The sequence below is a fragment of the Myotis lucifugus genome, unplaced genomic scaffold, assembly GCF_000147115.1.
Source record: "Myotis lucifugus unplaced genomic scaffold, Myoluc2.0 scaffold_859, whole genome shotgun sequence".
Lineage (NCBI taxonomy): Eukaryota > Metazoa > Chordata > Mammalia > Chiroptera > Vespertilionidae > Myotis > Myotis lucifugus.
Window position 1 is genome coordinate 168,790 of NW_005871907.1, and position 16,179 is coordinate 184,968.

The 16,179-nt window shown below is 41.6% G+C and overlaps 1 protein-coding gene across 4 annotated transcripts; it reads left to right on the forward strand.

Annotated features, from left to right (window-relative positions):
• The first annotated feature begins 2,379 nt into the window (after positions 1 to 2,379).
• On the forward strand, positions 2,380 to 11,261 carry LOC102430392 (leukocyte elastase inhibitor). Of its 4 annotated transcripts, XM_014448557.2 has the most exons (8): positions 2,406 to 2,427; positions 2,943 to 3,016; positions 3,586 to 3,760; positions 5,886 to 6,023; positions 6,564 to 6,681; positions 9,003 to 9,145; positions 9,232 to 9,399; positions 10,839 to 11,261. In XM_014448557.2, exons 3-8 carry the CDS (start codon positions 3,593 to 3,595, stop codon positions 11,244 to 11,246), a joined length of 1,143 nt encoding a protein of 380 aa, XP_014304043.1. In that variant the 5' UTR covers positions 2,406 to 2,427; positions 2,943 to 3,016; positions 3,586 to 3,592; the 3' UTR covers positions 11,247 to 11,261. The 4 variants fall into 4 exon arrangements, with proteins under 4 accessions (XP_006106650.1, XP_014304044.1, XP_014304043.1 ...); XM_006106588.3 differs by lacking the exon at positions 2,943 to 3,016 and having other exon boundaries at positions 2,380 to 2,427; XM_014448558.2 differs by lacking the exon at positions 2,943 to 3,016 and having other exon boundaries at positions 2,405 to 2,427; positions 3,566 to 3,760.
• Positions 11,262 to 16,179: the final 4,918 nt, after the last annotated feature.

Here is a 16,179-nt window from a genome sequence, read left to right on the forward strand (position 1 = left end):
TATATTATTCTGTTGTATTTATTAGTCTGTTCTGCTGATGATCATTTATGTGGTTTCCAAATGCGGGTTTAGTACAAAGCACGTTGCTATGAACATTCTTGTACATGTCTGCAGCTGCACGTGCTCACACACATTTCACTCTGGGGGGACATTCATGGATGGGAGCTCGGTAAGCATGTGTTCATTTGGTAGATATACCAAACACCATACCTTCCTGAGTGTGTAAGTATCTCTGAGCTTTGATTGTGGCCATTTGTATTTTAAATTCACAAGGAGAACACTCCAATGTTATTTGACAGAACAGTTACTTTGCCTCCACACTAGAGAGTAAATGTATTGCTTGATTGATGTAAAATGATCAATTTTCTCTGAACCTTATATACAGTATACACATTGACTCATGAAATGGCTTTCTTTTCTATTTACCCAGATTGCTAACTCCAGGTAAGCACAAATACAACATGGCAGGAGGAAAAATGAAATTCAGAAAACTTTTTCTTCAATTAATGTGTCTCAGATTTTATTTTAACAACTTCTAAGGGCAGCCTCTCTTTCCTGACTTTCTCACATTGACCTCTTTGAAGAAGCCAGTGAGTGGTGCTCTGGTTCTGTGAGAAATGGTGCAGAGCTTACCAGATCTGATCAAACCACTTGAATTTAGCTGTAATTGACTTTCAATAAGTGTTGGGTTTTTTTTTAATAAACTGTAAATCAGTCTAAAATCTTCATTATTACACACTTCTTGCTTTAAAAAAATCTATGGAAAATATTTTTGTCACTCACTATTGCACTTTCCTTGACCTTTTACATGATAAATGAGTTCTCAGAGTAAAAAACAAACAAAAATCTACAATCCCTTTCACGCTATATTATCCATACTAACACAGACACAAACACACACACAGACACACACACACACACACACAAATGCTACTTTTTCTTTGTTGCTGTTTCATGTAGAGATTTGTAAGAAAGCAGGGGACAAGTTTCATGAATGCAGAATTATTTAAGACCTTCAAACGCTTTAAATTTTGGTAAAGTTAAATTCCCAGACATATAAAGTGGGAAACAAACAAACAACCCACAGAAATAGTGGTGTCACCATCACTGTGAGAAGAATATGGGGTACATTCATTTTGGTCTCTAAAGATAGTGACATCAAGGTTGTTTGGACCTGGGGACCCTGGAAGATACCTAGCAAGAAGGACTCCTGCTGGCTAAATAGACTCAAATTTATGAGACAGACCCGTGCAGCCATTGCTATGGGAGGAGGGGAGGAGGGCTCACCAGGAGGGCACTTCAAGGAGAAGACTGCACTGAACTGCCTGCCTGCACTGTGTTCCTGCATCTGAGCCAGCCCTTAGAAAGGAGTCCCAAGAATATGTTTCAATCTTTAAGACTGAGACTTTCCTCAATTAATTGGAACTGTGCACTTATATCCTTATCTGCACTTTCACTAACCAATCAGAGCAGCTCCATTCCGACCAATCAGGACAGTGCTTTTTGGAGCAATGAAACTTTGAGGACTTGGAGTCTTCCTTTGCATGAGGATGGACCAATCAGAGACCAGGGGTGGGGACTTCTCTCTATTTAAGCCAGCTTCTTTCTGGCTCTGGGAGCACACTTTCTCTTTCCACTCAAGATTGTTTCCTGGAGAAACAGGAAGAGGAAGATGGGAATGGATCAGATGGAGCAGACCAGAGCAGAGCAGAGCAGATCTGGCTAGCCAGAGAGGGCCACCCTGCCATCTGCTGCTTCATGATAGTAGCTGAGCTGTATCACAATTGAACTGTTTGCACTGAATAAAGTTTCCTTCTTCACTGCACCCAAACTGGGGATTCTTGGTGACATTGCACTGGCACCAATGACCATCAGCTGACAGGACTGTTTTATCTTATACTGGAGGTCCCTCTGCACCCCACAAAACAAAAACACAGAAAAACAAAACCATTTTGGAGCATATAAATGAGATTCAGAGGGACTGATTTGCCCTGTAAGAGGTGATACATTATGTCACCTCAGTGACTCACACTTAGGCAAGAACTAGGCGATCAGGTCCTTGCCAGACATCTGAGTTCACCCAAACTCAAAAAGGTGCTCATCTCCTGAGTAATCCCCCTTCATCTAGGATTCTACTGCCAGTGCCCAGACTCCTGCTGTGCGGGCCCTGCTGCCCCACCTATTCCTTCTGCAGCTCTGCCACAGCACCCTGCCTCAGCCCCACCCTTCTCTCCCCCTAAACCCCACCCCTTTCCTCCTCCTGCAGGCCAATAGCTGCACCAACCTCAGGGATGTGTTTGCACTGCAGGCATCATCAGATCCTGAGCCCCTCCCAGGCTGCACCCATCTCAGAGACTATATAAGGGGGGTGTTTGAGGCTGCAGCATCTTCAGATCCACAGCCCCTCCCAGGAGCAGCCAGCAAAGGGTGAGATCTGGGCACCAGGCCCATTAGGGAAGTGGGACTGAACCAGTGGGGCTCCCAGGTTGGGATTTGCCAGCTGCCTACTTCTGGCTCCACCCTGGCCATCAGTGGCCTGGGTACCAGCACCCCTGTCCTTTCCCTGGGATGGCTGCCTGCACCCCTGGGATTGCTACCTACACTGCTCATCTGAGTGGGAGCAACACTGGAAAAAACCTCCACCCAACACCCTAATGCGAGGGGGGTGGGGGCGAGAGGGCCAGCTGGCCTGTGATGGACTGGAGTAGTCCTTTGGCCTGAAGCCAGAACCAAGCCTGAGATCATAATATTTTTATTCCTTTCTCAACTCCCTGCCTCCCTGAGCAGTTTGTGACAGTTTTTAGGCAGCCCAGGGGGGTATAGCTTTTCAATGCTGAAGAGGAAGGGAGGGAGGGAGGGAGGGAAGGACCGAGGGGAGGCGAATGTGATCCTAGAGGTTAATTTCCAGTAACAACAGTGATAATCTAATGTATTACTTACAGGGAAGCAGCTAGCACCACTATTATTCTTCCTTGCCCATCTCTGTGGAAACAAGCTCTGAGAGGAGTCAGGATTGGTAAGCAGGCTTCTGAGCTGAGGTGGAAGGCCAGTCACCTGCACCTGAGGGGTGGGTGTCAGAGAGGATGCTTGTCCCCTGCTTCTGGTGGGCTGCACCCCGACCCTAACGCCTGTGCTGGGTTTTCAAACTCTCACATCCTATACCAGCCTCAGGACTTGGGACACTTCACCTCTCTAAACGTTAGCAACCTAATCTTGAAAATGAGGAAAATAGATAACTTTGCTGAAATTTGCTTTAATGCGGAGTAGGTAGCTATGATTTTCTAATAGAAAATTATCATTTCAGGTAAAGGGTGGGAACTGTGTGTGCTCCCCAGCTGAGTAGGAAAGGCCCAGTGCTGGCTGCTGAGTCTGCAAGTCAGAGCCCTCTCGGCTCCCTGAGTCCTGGCCCTGGGTCGCTGATGGATCCTTGTCCAGTTCCCACCTGTGTGCTCATGAGACAGTGCTCTTGCCCTCCTGAGAAAAGTAAAAGAAGTACAAATTTCCAGGTGTTTCAGGGCGAGGAAGACGTGGAGAGATGTCGTTGCCATATTTGCTGGTGTGCTAGGCCTCTGTCCTGTGTTGTAGCCTCACCATGGAGCAGCTGAGCTTGGCCAACACCCGGTTCGCAGTGGACCTCTTCCGCACCCTGAAGGACAACAACCCCTCTGGGAACATCTTCATCTCCCCCATGAGCATTTCCTCAGCGCTGGCCATGGTCTTTCTGGGGGCCAGAGGCACTACCGAGGCACAGATGTCCAAGGTCAGCAGAAACTAACAAAAGGAGTCTGGGTTCCCTGCAAGTCCCTCCTAAAAAGCTGTGCCTTTGAGCTCTTACAGGGAGTTTTAAACACTGTGCTTGTGTGTTCCACAACTACACACGATGAGGCCAGACTTTCAGAAAAGCCCCAAGAGCAGTTCATTTATATGCACGCTTTCAGTCATTATTGAGTTTTTACTGAGCACATGGTTTGTGCCAGGCACTGTTTTCTGTTTGGCTGAGGATACAGCGGTGAAGAAAGTTACAAGGGCCGGGTGGTGTGCTGCTTCTCTTGCAGTGGGCAAATCTTTGAAGGCATCTTCTCTCACTTCAGATTTTTCAGTTTTTGCTTGGCATATAACCGGCTACTTAATAGGTGCCTGCTATGTAATGTTACCTTTCAGCACAAAATAACACAGGGAATGGAGGAAGTTGGCGTTGTTGCCTTTTTGAGGGAACAGGAGATCATGCTGTTATATTGTGGAAACCTAGTCATGTGCCTGGAACAAGTGCCTGTGTGGGTAGGGGGGCCTGAAGCAGAGGAAAGAAGTGAGGTGTGATGGCTGCAGGGACAGGGCCAAGCCCTGGGTGGTATGGCAGGTCCTTGTTACAGGGAGAAGAAGCAGTAATGCCTGGCCTTCCACCTGGCCTTCATGGGTGTGGGGTGCACCACTGTGCTGTGTGGTCTTTGCTGAATTCTGAGAGGGGAACTCCCGCTCTCCCTGAATTAGGGGAAAGTTTACAAGGTGCCAGTTACTGGGGAAGGTCCTGCTATGGATTCAAGTTTATCCATCTGTTCTAGCTGCAAATATTTTATTTCCACACTAGAGCCCGGTGCACCAAACTAGTGCACTGGGGGGTTGGGGGGTGGGGTTTGTCCCTCAGCCCAGCCTGCATTCTCTCCAATCAGGGACCCCTCAGGGAATGTCCAAATCCCAGTTTAGACCCAATCAAACAGGGACAATCCCTTTCACAATCAGAGATTGCTGCCTCCCAACTGCTAGCCTTCCTTCCTGCCTGATTGCCTCTAACAGCTCCCGCCTGCCAGACTGATCAATTCCTAACTGCTTCCCAGCCAGCCTGATTGCCCCCCTATGCCCTTCTATGTGGGCTCAATTGCCCCCAACTACCCTCCCTTGCAGGCCATCTTGTGACAACATGGGCATAGCAATCTTGTGACTACTTGGGTGTGGCCATCTGGTGACCACATGGGGGCGGCCCTCTTATGTGAGAGCATGATGGTCAATTTGCATTCTACCTCTTTATTATATTGAATTTTGTGAAAATCCAATGGTCTTTACAGCTGCAGACATCAAAGCATTTTTATATTTCAAAAACCCACTTTTAATTTTATCCCCTGGTAATAATAGTTAGTTGCTTCCTGCAGGATAAAATCAGCTTCTATTTTGAGGTTTATCAGGGGACTATATTACCTCAGCAAAAAGTCATTTTAAGGGTTCCCTGCTTTTCTATTAAAGCAGATCTGTCATAGCAACTGTGCAAACATTCCCTTTCTTGGTGAGTAACTGGACTTTGTACATTGTGTAGGTTTATTCTTTGTGTGTAAAAATAAGGAACCAGTCCAAGACTCATAAAACCATGAAGGGATTCTTGATTTGTAATATGAAAATTAAACTTTTGCTTAATGGTAAGTTTATAGATGTTATTTTTAAGTTACTGATGCTGATAGTATGATTTAAAAAACCCCTCAATTCTGTAATATCTTTGTGCTCCCACATAGGGGATGATTCTTAATTTTACTGTTAATTTCTGAGAACTTTCAGTAAAACTCTATTTGATACAGAATTTATATATGAAGATACAAGTTATGATTTTCTGTGGAGAAAAAGCAGACTTAGATAAATATTTAACCTATTAACCACTTACATTCATGGGACTATAATTATAAAAAAATGATATAAAAATAGCTTCTGATGTAATTATGTCTCACAAACCAATACATTTTAGATTCTTTAATCTTTTATTCTCAAATGAAAGTTTAATAAATTATTGGGCTGGGAATTATTGATAATTAGTAATAAAAGCATTAACTTATTTGATAGAAGCAAATTTCAAGGAATCAGTTTCAAAATAAATGGCTATAGAAGGAATGTTTTCTCTATTTTAGACTCTTCACTTCGATGCAGTTAAGGAGATTCATTCAAGTTTTCAGAGTCTGAATGCTGATATCAACAAGCGTGGAGCTCCCTATATTCTGAAACTAGCTAATAGGTTATATGGAGAGAAAACCTATGAGTTCCTCCCGGTGAGTACTTTACATTCACATGCTAAAACTCACGAAACAGTGCAAACATTTTCCAGCACAATCAAGTCACAGAAGTCAGTTTTTATTTTTATAAACATTCAGAAAAAAGGTACAGAATTTAAACAGATGGCAGTATCCCCATTAATGTTTTGATTTCATTTGATAGTCTTCACAGGAAAAGACTGACCCTGGCTGTGTTACTAAAGCAAGAGTGAATTCCATAATTCACTTCCAAGAACAATCAGTGTATAATTATTTATGAAAATGTTAGCCAAAGGTCAGAAAAGAAAAGGTAAATTTTATGTGACACCAAAATTACTGAACTGTACACTTAAAATGATTAAGGTGGTAAATTTAGTGATATATGTTTTTTACCATAATGCCAAAAGTATAACGATTAGAATTTTTTTGTCACAATGAAATTTAATTCTTTTAGGACAATTTCTACTGCTTTTGAGGATTTTAGAAAACCATTTCTGTATGTATTAGGAGTTATTACTGTTTTGTGGGGTTTTTTTTAACCTTTTTTATTTTAAACAGGAGTTCTTAGCTTCAACCCAGAAAATGTATGGTGCTGAACTGGCCAGTGTAGATTTTCAGCGAGCCTCTGAAGATGCAAGAAAGGTGATAAACGAGTGGGTCAAAGGGCAGACTGAAGGTGAGAGAGTGGGCCCAATGTAGGCATTCATTACACAGTGGCCGTTCCTTTCCTCCTTCCACTTTCCCAGCCTGCAGATGATTCCCTGCCCTTTTCCTCTGTCCTCACCCTCGTGCTGGGGGTAAACTCTGCCACTGCCCAGTGCCAGACAGCTTTTACATGTGGAAATTCCTCAAAGTGGGAACTTCAACATGCTTTCACTGAAGCAGCTAAATATTTTCCCCATAAATTCACAAAACCACATTTTAAAATTAAAAGTAACATTGAATGTAGGATAAAAAAGATAAAGCTTTGAGGAAAATCCATCCTGGCCCAGATTATGGAAAAGAATCCTATATAATAAAAGCCTAACATCCTAAGTGTCAGATTATCTGGTCGGTTGCCTGTACAACCAATCAGTGGGCAATATACTAATGATATGCTATGGCAACTCAACCGCTCGCTATGACATGCACTGTTCACCAGGGGGCAGACAGTCGTCCGGTCAACCAGTTGTTATGATGTGCACTGACCACCAGGGGATAGACACTCCGGCCAGTAGGTTAGCTTGCTGCTGGGGTCTGGCCAATCGCAACTGAGCGAGTTGGGCCAGACATGTCCTGGCACCTCCCACGGTCCCTTTCTGTCTGGCCAAACTCCCTCATCACTCCCAGCCTCGATCATGCCCCAGTGGGGTCCCTTGGCCTGGCCTACACCCTCTCACAATCTGGGACCATTCAGAGAATGTCGGAGAGCCAGTTTAGGCTGGAGCCTGCTCAACCCTGGAGCTTCCTCTTAGTGGTCAGTGAACACCAACAGGGGGAATGCCACTCAGCCAGAAGCCGAACTCACAGCTGGTGAGCACAACAGTGGTAGCAGGATGCTCTCCTACCTTCCAGCAGTGCTAGGGATGTCTGACGGATGCCTTAGGCCCATTCCCCACCGAAGGTCAGTGTTCCCTAAGCCAACAGTCAGACATAAGCCAAGGGCTCCAAGACTATGAGAGGGTGCAGGCCAAGCTGAGGGCGCCCCCCCCCCCCCGCTACCAACTGCACAAATTTCATGCACTGGACCTCTATTCTATAGTAATAAAAGAATAATATGGTAATTAGACTGGGCACCTTCTAGACGACCTTCAAGATGAAGCCGTGGTGGCAGAGGCTGAGCCCCTGGCACAAATTTGATGCACCAGGTCTCTAATATTCTCATAATGGTTACACAAACTGCTGTGGCCATAAGTATTTTGGCAAATGTCTTGTCCAAGCTGTCAGGGATGGCTCCATCTCATCTGTTTCTCCACCACCACTCTCTCTAACCTTGTCTAGGTCTGAATCAAGGCACCTACCCAACACCTGTCTCCCATCCAAGGCATTCTTCATGGCCATGCCGCAGTCACAAGGGAACTGGTGTTTCAGAGGAGTAACTGTCTTAGCCTTCGGATATGTGTTAAAATATTTTCTATGAGAGCAGCTTCCACTTTGAGCATTTGAAGAAGTGACTTATTAAACAACTAGAAGCCCGGTGTACGATATAGGTGCATGGGGTAGGGTCCCTCAGCCTGGCCTGTACCGTCTTCAATCCAGGACCCCTCAGGGGATATCCGACTGCTGTTTTAGGCCAGATCCCTGCAGCATTCAGACATCCTTCCTGCAATCTGGGACTGCTGGCTCCTAACTGCTCACCTGCCTGCTGGCCTGATCGCCCTAACTACTGTTCCCAGCCGCCTCATCTCCCTAAATGCTCTCCCCTGCTGGCCTGATCTCCCTAAATGCTCTCTCCTGCTGGCTGGATTCAACTAACTGAACTCCCCTGCTGGCCTGATCCTCCTAACTGCTATCCCCTGCTGGCCTAATCCCCCTAACTTTTCTCCTCTGCCATCCAGAGCCCACTAACTGTTCTCCCCTTCTGTCCTGATTACCTAACTGCTGTCCTCTGCTTGCCTGATCACCACTAACCGCCCCTGCCTCGGCCCTGCCACCATGGTTTTGTCCCAAAGAATGTCACATGGTCATCTGGAAGATATTTGGCCTAATTACCTTATTACTCTTGTATTAGTATAGATCATTTTCATGAAAAAACATTTTTTATGCCTGCCAAAGAATAGGCATTCACAAAAGAGGGCTCATTGTTTCTCATACAATGCAGAAAAGACTGTCTTCTTTTTAGCTTTTAAGCCCTTTAGTTGGTTTATTTACAGTCAGGACATACTGGTAGGGCTTCCCAAACTTAACACATTTATGGGTATTAAAGAAAAAGTATGAATTTGAATTGCATTTCAATGCAGTTCAAGAATGGGATGCTAATATGTGAATTTTTTAAAAAAACTTATTTTATTTCTTTAGGGAAAATTCCAGAATTGTTGGCTGCAGGCATGGTTGATAATAGAACCAAACTTGTGTTAGTTAATGCCATCTATTTCAATGGACACTGGGAGGAGACATTCAGTAAAGAAGCTACAACCGATACACCGTTCAGATTGAATAAGGTGAGGTGATGTAATTATAAAATTGCTCCTTGCTCTAAGAGAATGCAGATAATAATGTGAGTAACTTGGTTTTTTCAACTATTCAGAAAGACACAAAAACAGTGAAAATGATGTATCAGACGAACACATTTCCATTTGGCTACATCGAGGACCTTAAGTGCCGGGTGCTGGAGCTGCCTTACCAAGGCTGGGACCTCAGCATGCTCATCCTGCTGCCAGATGACATCGAGGACGAGGCCACAGGTCTGAAGAAGGTAACAGCTCCCACTCTCATACTTCATGTTTCCTTCTAACAGATCCGTTCAGACTGTGTGTGTGTTGTGTGGTAGTAGGTCATCAATGTTGGCTACTCTGAAGCCCTAAGATTAACTTTTCAGGCACTGTCAGTGAACAGTTGTGGTGGGTACATAAGAGTATATATTAAATTTAACATGTCAGTGGCAGCTCACAGGAATTTTCTTAAATACACTTTAGAGGAAAGTGCAGTAAATTTAGAATTGTTTTATTGAAACAAATTTATTAAAATTAAAAATCTCAAAACATTTATACTGGGTAGCTTCACCTTGTACAATGAGATCCCATTATTACACTGCTCCTTCTCATCACAATTCATATAGATTGTGAATTAAATTTCTCACAGCTACGTGGTCCAAAAGACCCATATGACACACTAGCTTGAAAGCTAAGCCTATTTTCTCATATGAACTTTTTATGATGTTTCTATTTTATTTCAGTTAAAGGGGAAGACATTTCTTGTCAGTCTAGGACTAGGCAAAACTGTGAAGATTATCATTTTCTTTAGTGTCTCTAGCCTGCTGTGTGTTTTTTCTCTACCCTCTCCCTAACCAAACTTGTTATAAGGAAGAGTTTCAATATTAATTATTGACATGCATAAAGTATGTATTAAGATCAGTATGTTCCTTCTTTTAATTGTATTTTCATATTTGTCTCTTCTGTGATTTTAAAGAGAAATTCTCCAGCCTCATAAAGGAGATAATCAGCATCAGTAGAACAAGGGGAATGATGGGTCCATTCTAGTCCAATAGTAGTAGTAATATGGCAATGATAATAGCTGACATTCTTGTGGCTCTTACTAGTACTGTGTGCCAAGTGCTTTGCATACATTAAATCACTTAATGCTCACAACAATGCTATAAGGTAGGTACTATTTTTAACCCTCTCCCATTATAGATGAGGCACTAGTCCCTTTTCTTTTTTTACCCACAAGCTAAATCTATTAGATTACTTCAGCATAGTGAGTTCACAAATAACCACAGTGATCAGTAGGGTTCAGAATAGAAGAAATAGAAGAAAACTTTTGAATTTTACGTTGCACCAATTAACCAGTTAAAACAATAACAGCAATCATGGCCTATCACAGTAATCCAGTGTGGTAGGAGTTTAGGAAAGCCTGGGTGTATGGATGGTTGGGTGGGTGGATGGATGTTTATTTGAGTGTCTGATGTCCAAAGTCCCTGTTTCTTGGGCCCTTGATGGTTTGGACCACAGCTCTGTTCTATTCTCACCAATTGCTGAAAAGAAATGAAATCCTCCAAGTGGAATCTATTTTGGCACAAAACATGAAGGAAACTGATTAGGAACTGATAACATGAATCCATTCATGTAAATAATGTGTATTACCTTGCTTATGTGGAAGAGTTCTTACTTCTTCTTTTGCCCTTTCTCATTTCAGATCGAAGAACAATTGACCCTGGAAAAACTGCATGAGTGGACCAAACCTATGAATCTCAGATCCTTTGAAGTCAACGTGCACCTGCCCAGGTTCAAGCTGGAAGAGAGCTACAACCTCAACTCTCACCTGACCAGTCTGGGTATAGAGGATCTCTTTAACCCCAAGGCTGATCTGTCTGGCATGTCGAGAGCCAGAGATCTTTTTGTATCAAAAATTATCCACAAGTCTTTTGTGGAAGTTAATGAGGAAGGCACAGAGGCAGCGGCGGCTACCGAAGAAGAAATTACAGACGGTTGCGCACTTATGCCAGAAACTGAAAATTTTGTGGCCGACCATCCATTCATTTTTTTCATTCGACACAATCCCTCAACTAACATCCTGTTCTTAGGAAGACTTTCTTCCCCTTAGATACCCAAGGTCAAGCTCAGAGCTGTATCAATGGCCCTTTCAAAAATATATAAAAATTATATATCTTCTACAATAAATCTACCACCCCCCAAAAAATCTGTAACTTCCTTTCTAATGTCAGCTCTGTTGGCTGTTTACACCCATTAACTTTGGCAGAGGTATCTGTTTTCCTTTCTTTATATGGAAAAATTGAGTGATTGCTTTTGAATGCACCAAGCAGATATGTAGACTCTTGACAGTATAGTAAACGAAGAAACTGCTCTACTATATTGAAAGCCATGAGAAAAATTACAGTACTGTAATTTGTTTCACAGATAGACTTCTGGAAGCTATGATAGAGAGACAGTCATTGTAGAAGGGAGGCTTAAAAACAGACATTCAATTGAAATATAGGAGAGCAGCCCAATTAAGGGTTGGATTATGAAGATAAATTTGCCTTGGCCAGTGTTTCTGACCCTTTGTTCTATATGATTAGTATTCTATTATAGTCCCTCTGATTTCAAACAATTAAAGAGCTTATTATCCTTTATCTACCTGGTTTGTAGTATGTGTGGGATCACAAGGTGTCATTGACTAACCACATCCACAAAGCACATCATTAACCCACGATGATCATGTTGGGGGGATTCTGGTGAAGGGTTCTGAATATCTCCCTCTTCATCCCTCCCCAAAATCTGGAATACTTATTCTATTGAGCTATTACACCAGTTTTAACACCTTCCTCATGTTATGTTTAAATAAATAAATAAATTTAAGAAAACCATTTTAAAATTAAGCACAGTTGCAGCATAGAAAACTTAAGGTGGCGCCTTGTAGTATCAAATTTAGGAGCTTTATTTGGTGCATTTAACGTAACTGGTAATTGCAAAATCCACTTCGCCCGTGTAAGTGAAAAATATAGACTGTTACCTTGTTGGCTGTATGAAATTCTGCACTTGATATTTAGCATATATTCTACCTTCATTACTTCTGGCAAGATGTCCTGCCTTACCACTCAGTTGCATTCTTTTTCTTTTCTTTCCTGTTCATTATGCTTTAATTCTGAGGACCATATGAGGGTAGACAATATTAAAAAATTTAAAAATTTGTATAGGCAAACCGTTTTCTTAAGTTGATGGCCAAATGTTAAAATGTTATTTTTCATATCATTTATAATCTTGTCACAGTCCACTTCAACGAATTTTGGGTAGATTTCAATGAGAATTATTTTCCAAAGTAGTTTTTTTTCCCCTGGGACGGGGTGGGGGGTAAATTTTCCACAATTAGTATGTGTGGTGCAGAATGTCATGCAAATGAGGTGTGCCAGCAGTGTGATAATTTAAACGTAGTTAAACGAGGAATGCACAAACTTGCTGCTGCTTAGATCACTGCAGCTTCTAGGACCCAGTATCTTTTAATGATTTAAAACAAAACAAATAAAAAAAATTGTGCCTGAAATGAATCCTTAAAACATGCCATGAAACTACAAAAGAGAAGTGAAGTAGGAGAGACTGTTAAGTAAGAGGGGGGCAAAGATCACACTGTTACCAGCTAATTGTGTGTTTTCTGATAAGGGCTCTTGATTTCCATCATCTAGTCCAGATAGTGATAGCAATGGGATGGTTTTATGCAATGCTGGGTGGGGGAGGGGCTCTGTGATCAATATAAACCTTAGTCAAATGCACTCCTTGGAATGGGGCTTGAAATGCTGCATTTTCTTGCTCCCACAAAGCTGGTGAGCTGGCTAATAACGTTTCCTAAGATTCTGCTAGCCAGACTGATCTCAGTCTTCTACTTGTTTCTATCTGATCTCAGAAAAGACAGGACTAATGGGGTTCTTGGACTGACAATACTGACATCCATGATGATAGTCAGTGACTCCATGAAAGAAAAAGAACATTTTAGCAAGTCTGTTGGCAAGCTTTCCTTCCTTTTTTCCTTTAAAATGTTTACTGGCACCTTCAATTTTGAAGGTTCTCTTAGTCATAGAAAAAAAACAAGAAAAGCAAGTCACTGCCTTCTGTAATCCTTCTCTTAGGGCTCTTATGCTAAAATCTACACAGTGATTTAAAGTAAATTGTGCTAAAGAGGTAGATACCGAACTGCAGTGCTCCACGCAACTCTGCTCAAATCCCTTTTATATATGAGGGAGCAGGCTCATGGACTACAAATTAATTATTGAAGGTTAAAACAAGTAGTAAATTTCAGAGCAGAACTAGAATTCAATAAATATTTTCTGTGGAGAACATCTAATTCTTTACTGCAATGTGAAATAGGTAACTCAGACCTTTTAACACAGCCAAAACACCAAAACAAGCAAGCATGTGCCCAAAGGCAAGGGAGCTGCCATGACTATGAAGTACTCAGCAATCCTGGGTAAATTGGTTACTATGGAAACTGGGGCCACCTTTACCCAGGGTCATTTCCTAATCCAACTGAGGTAATAGGACATGAAGCAGGGATTTTGATGATGTTCAAGGTCAGGCAGGCAGAATTTTGTGCTGTCAATTACGGGGCCCCATTGTGACCCTGTGCTTTCACATGGCAACATTAGAACTACACTCTAGGAGTATGACTGCAGCAGCTCAGAATGTAGCCCTGATGTAAGCACTTGGACAGTCCCCCAAATTCCAGTCCCTGGGATTGGATTACATCTATTCTGGTTTGCTACTATCCAGAGACATATGGAAGATGCAAACAAAAATCATCCCTAGGAGAAGATTACACTTACACCTCAAATCCTACATAATGAAAGGCAAATATGCAAATTGTCCCCTCTAGAGGTAGTTCAGGACTGGGAGTTCAACAGGGAGACCAGGAGTTTGACCGCTCACTATGGCGTGTGCTTACCACGAGGGGGCGGCATGGAACATGGTGGGCATTGGCCATGTGGTGCTGGCAGCAGGCAGCAGTGGAGGGGCTGCTGCCCCAATGGGCTCCAACTCGAGAAAGAGCAGGACCATGGTGGGAGGGTAGAGCAGTGAGTGGGCAGCACCAGTCCAAGGCTGGTGTGACCAGTTGAGGTGGGGGACAATGGGGTGCCACTCAGCTTCCAAGTGCTGAGGGTGAAAGCACAAATAGCAATATTAAAGTATTTCTTCTAATTATTTCTCTTTCAATGTGCACGAATCTGTGCACGGGGCCGCTGGTTATTTTTATAATCAGCTTTTCTAAGTACACTATTTCACACATAATCAAAGATAAGTGGGATGGATGAAGAGCTATGACAACATGAATAAAAATCAGCATGAAAAAACAGCTAGTACATACAAGTACAGGGGCTCTAAATATTGCAATAATCACACACAAATTATAAAACAACACTTTTTTATCAGGTTGATAAAAACCAAGGTTAAACATTTCAGCAGATAACTAAAAGCAGATAAATAAAAATGAAATAGAGCCCAGCCATGTATGGCTCAGTGGTTGAGCGCTGACCTATGAATCAGGAGTTCACGGTTCGATTCCCAGTCAGGGCACATGCCTGGGTTATGGGCTCGAACCCCAGTTGGGGTTGTGTAGAAGGTAGCCAATCAATGATTCTTTCTCATCATTGATGTTTCTATTTCTCTCTCCCTCTCCTTCTATCTCTGAAATAATTTTAAAATATCTTTTTAAAAAGATCAAAAATGAAATAGAACTCTAAAACTCAAAAATATAACACAGGAAAAACTAAATAGATAAATTTATCAAAAATTTAAATAGAAAAAAGTGAATTTTCAGACCAGAAAAAATTACTCATAATTTCTTCCAGAAAGACAACTATAATGAGTAAACCCAAGAAGGACAATAGAATGGAAAATATAAAAGGAAGGATAAGAATAGTTAAAATAGTCAGTAAGAAGATGTTTAACAGGAAAAGATAAGAATAGAGACAATATGGTGCAGAATAATATTTAAAGATGTAACATTCAAAATGTGTATTCTAAAACTTATTTGTTAAAACATCAATTCACAGATTTTAGAAATCTTACTCAACCACCAAGCAGAATACTACAACGAAATCCATCTCTACTCACATTCCAATGAAATTTCAGAAAACCAAAGAGATGATCATGAAAGATATAAAAAGACAAAGTACCCTCAGAGGAGCAATAGTTAGCAGGACAGTATATAAATCAACAGAAATATGTGAACCAGAGATTACAGACTGATTTAACATGCTGTAACAACATCACCCAAAACTCCTACCAATCTAGATTTATTCTATACCCTGGAAAAATATTCCCTAAGATTTATTCACTCAAACAAAAACTGAGAGAGACTTAAAAAAATTCTAGAGAATATTATTTATGCAAAAGGACATAAGAATTGTAGTAAAAGAATAAGAGCAAGAAAATATTTAAATATAAATTTAAATAAATATTGACCATATAAAACAATAGTAATAATGTCTGCAGAATTTCAAACATACACAAAATTAAAATAAAGGATACCATAGGTGTTGGGGAAGAAAAATAGAGGTAACATTTCTGTAGTCCTTGCATTTTCCGTGAAGAGAATAAAAGTACAATTACCATCACTAGCTGCTTAATGACATTTTGGTCAACAGCAGAGTGCATCTATGTTGGTGGTCCCACATGGTCATAATGGAGCTGAAAATTTCCTATTGCCTGATGATTGTAGACACCATAGCACTATAGTGGAAGGCTTTACTTATGTGTTTGTGGTGAGTCTGGTATAAACAAACTTACTGCACTGCCAGTCATAGAAAAAAGTGTAGCATATACAATTAAGCACAGTACATGATATTTGATAATGATAGTAAATGTAGTTATTATAGTATAACTTTTATCATTATTTTAGAATGGGTAACTTTTCCATTTATGAAAGAACAATGTGCTTAAAACAGTATGAGATATTAAATGGCAGCGGCCGCATACAGTTTGAGTTTATAGTGTTTCTTGATTGAATCATTTTCTCTTGTGCTGGACTTAATCCCATGCTGATTTTT

Excerpts from the sequence above, each read along its gene's own strand:
- LOC102430392 (XM_006106588.3), top strand. The coding sequence starts at position 3,593 with ATGGAGCAGCTGAGCTTGGCCAACACCCGGTTCGCAGTGGACCTCTTC. Across the intron at positions 9,146-9,231 it reads CACCGTTCAGATTGAATAAG|AAAGACACAAAAACAGTGAA; the intron begins GTGAGGTGATGT and ends TCAACTATTCAG. Across the intron at positions 9,400-10,838 it reads AGGCCACAGGTCTGAAGAAG|ATCGAAGAACAATTGACCCT; the intron begins GTAACAGCTCCC and ends TTCTCATTTCAG.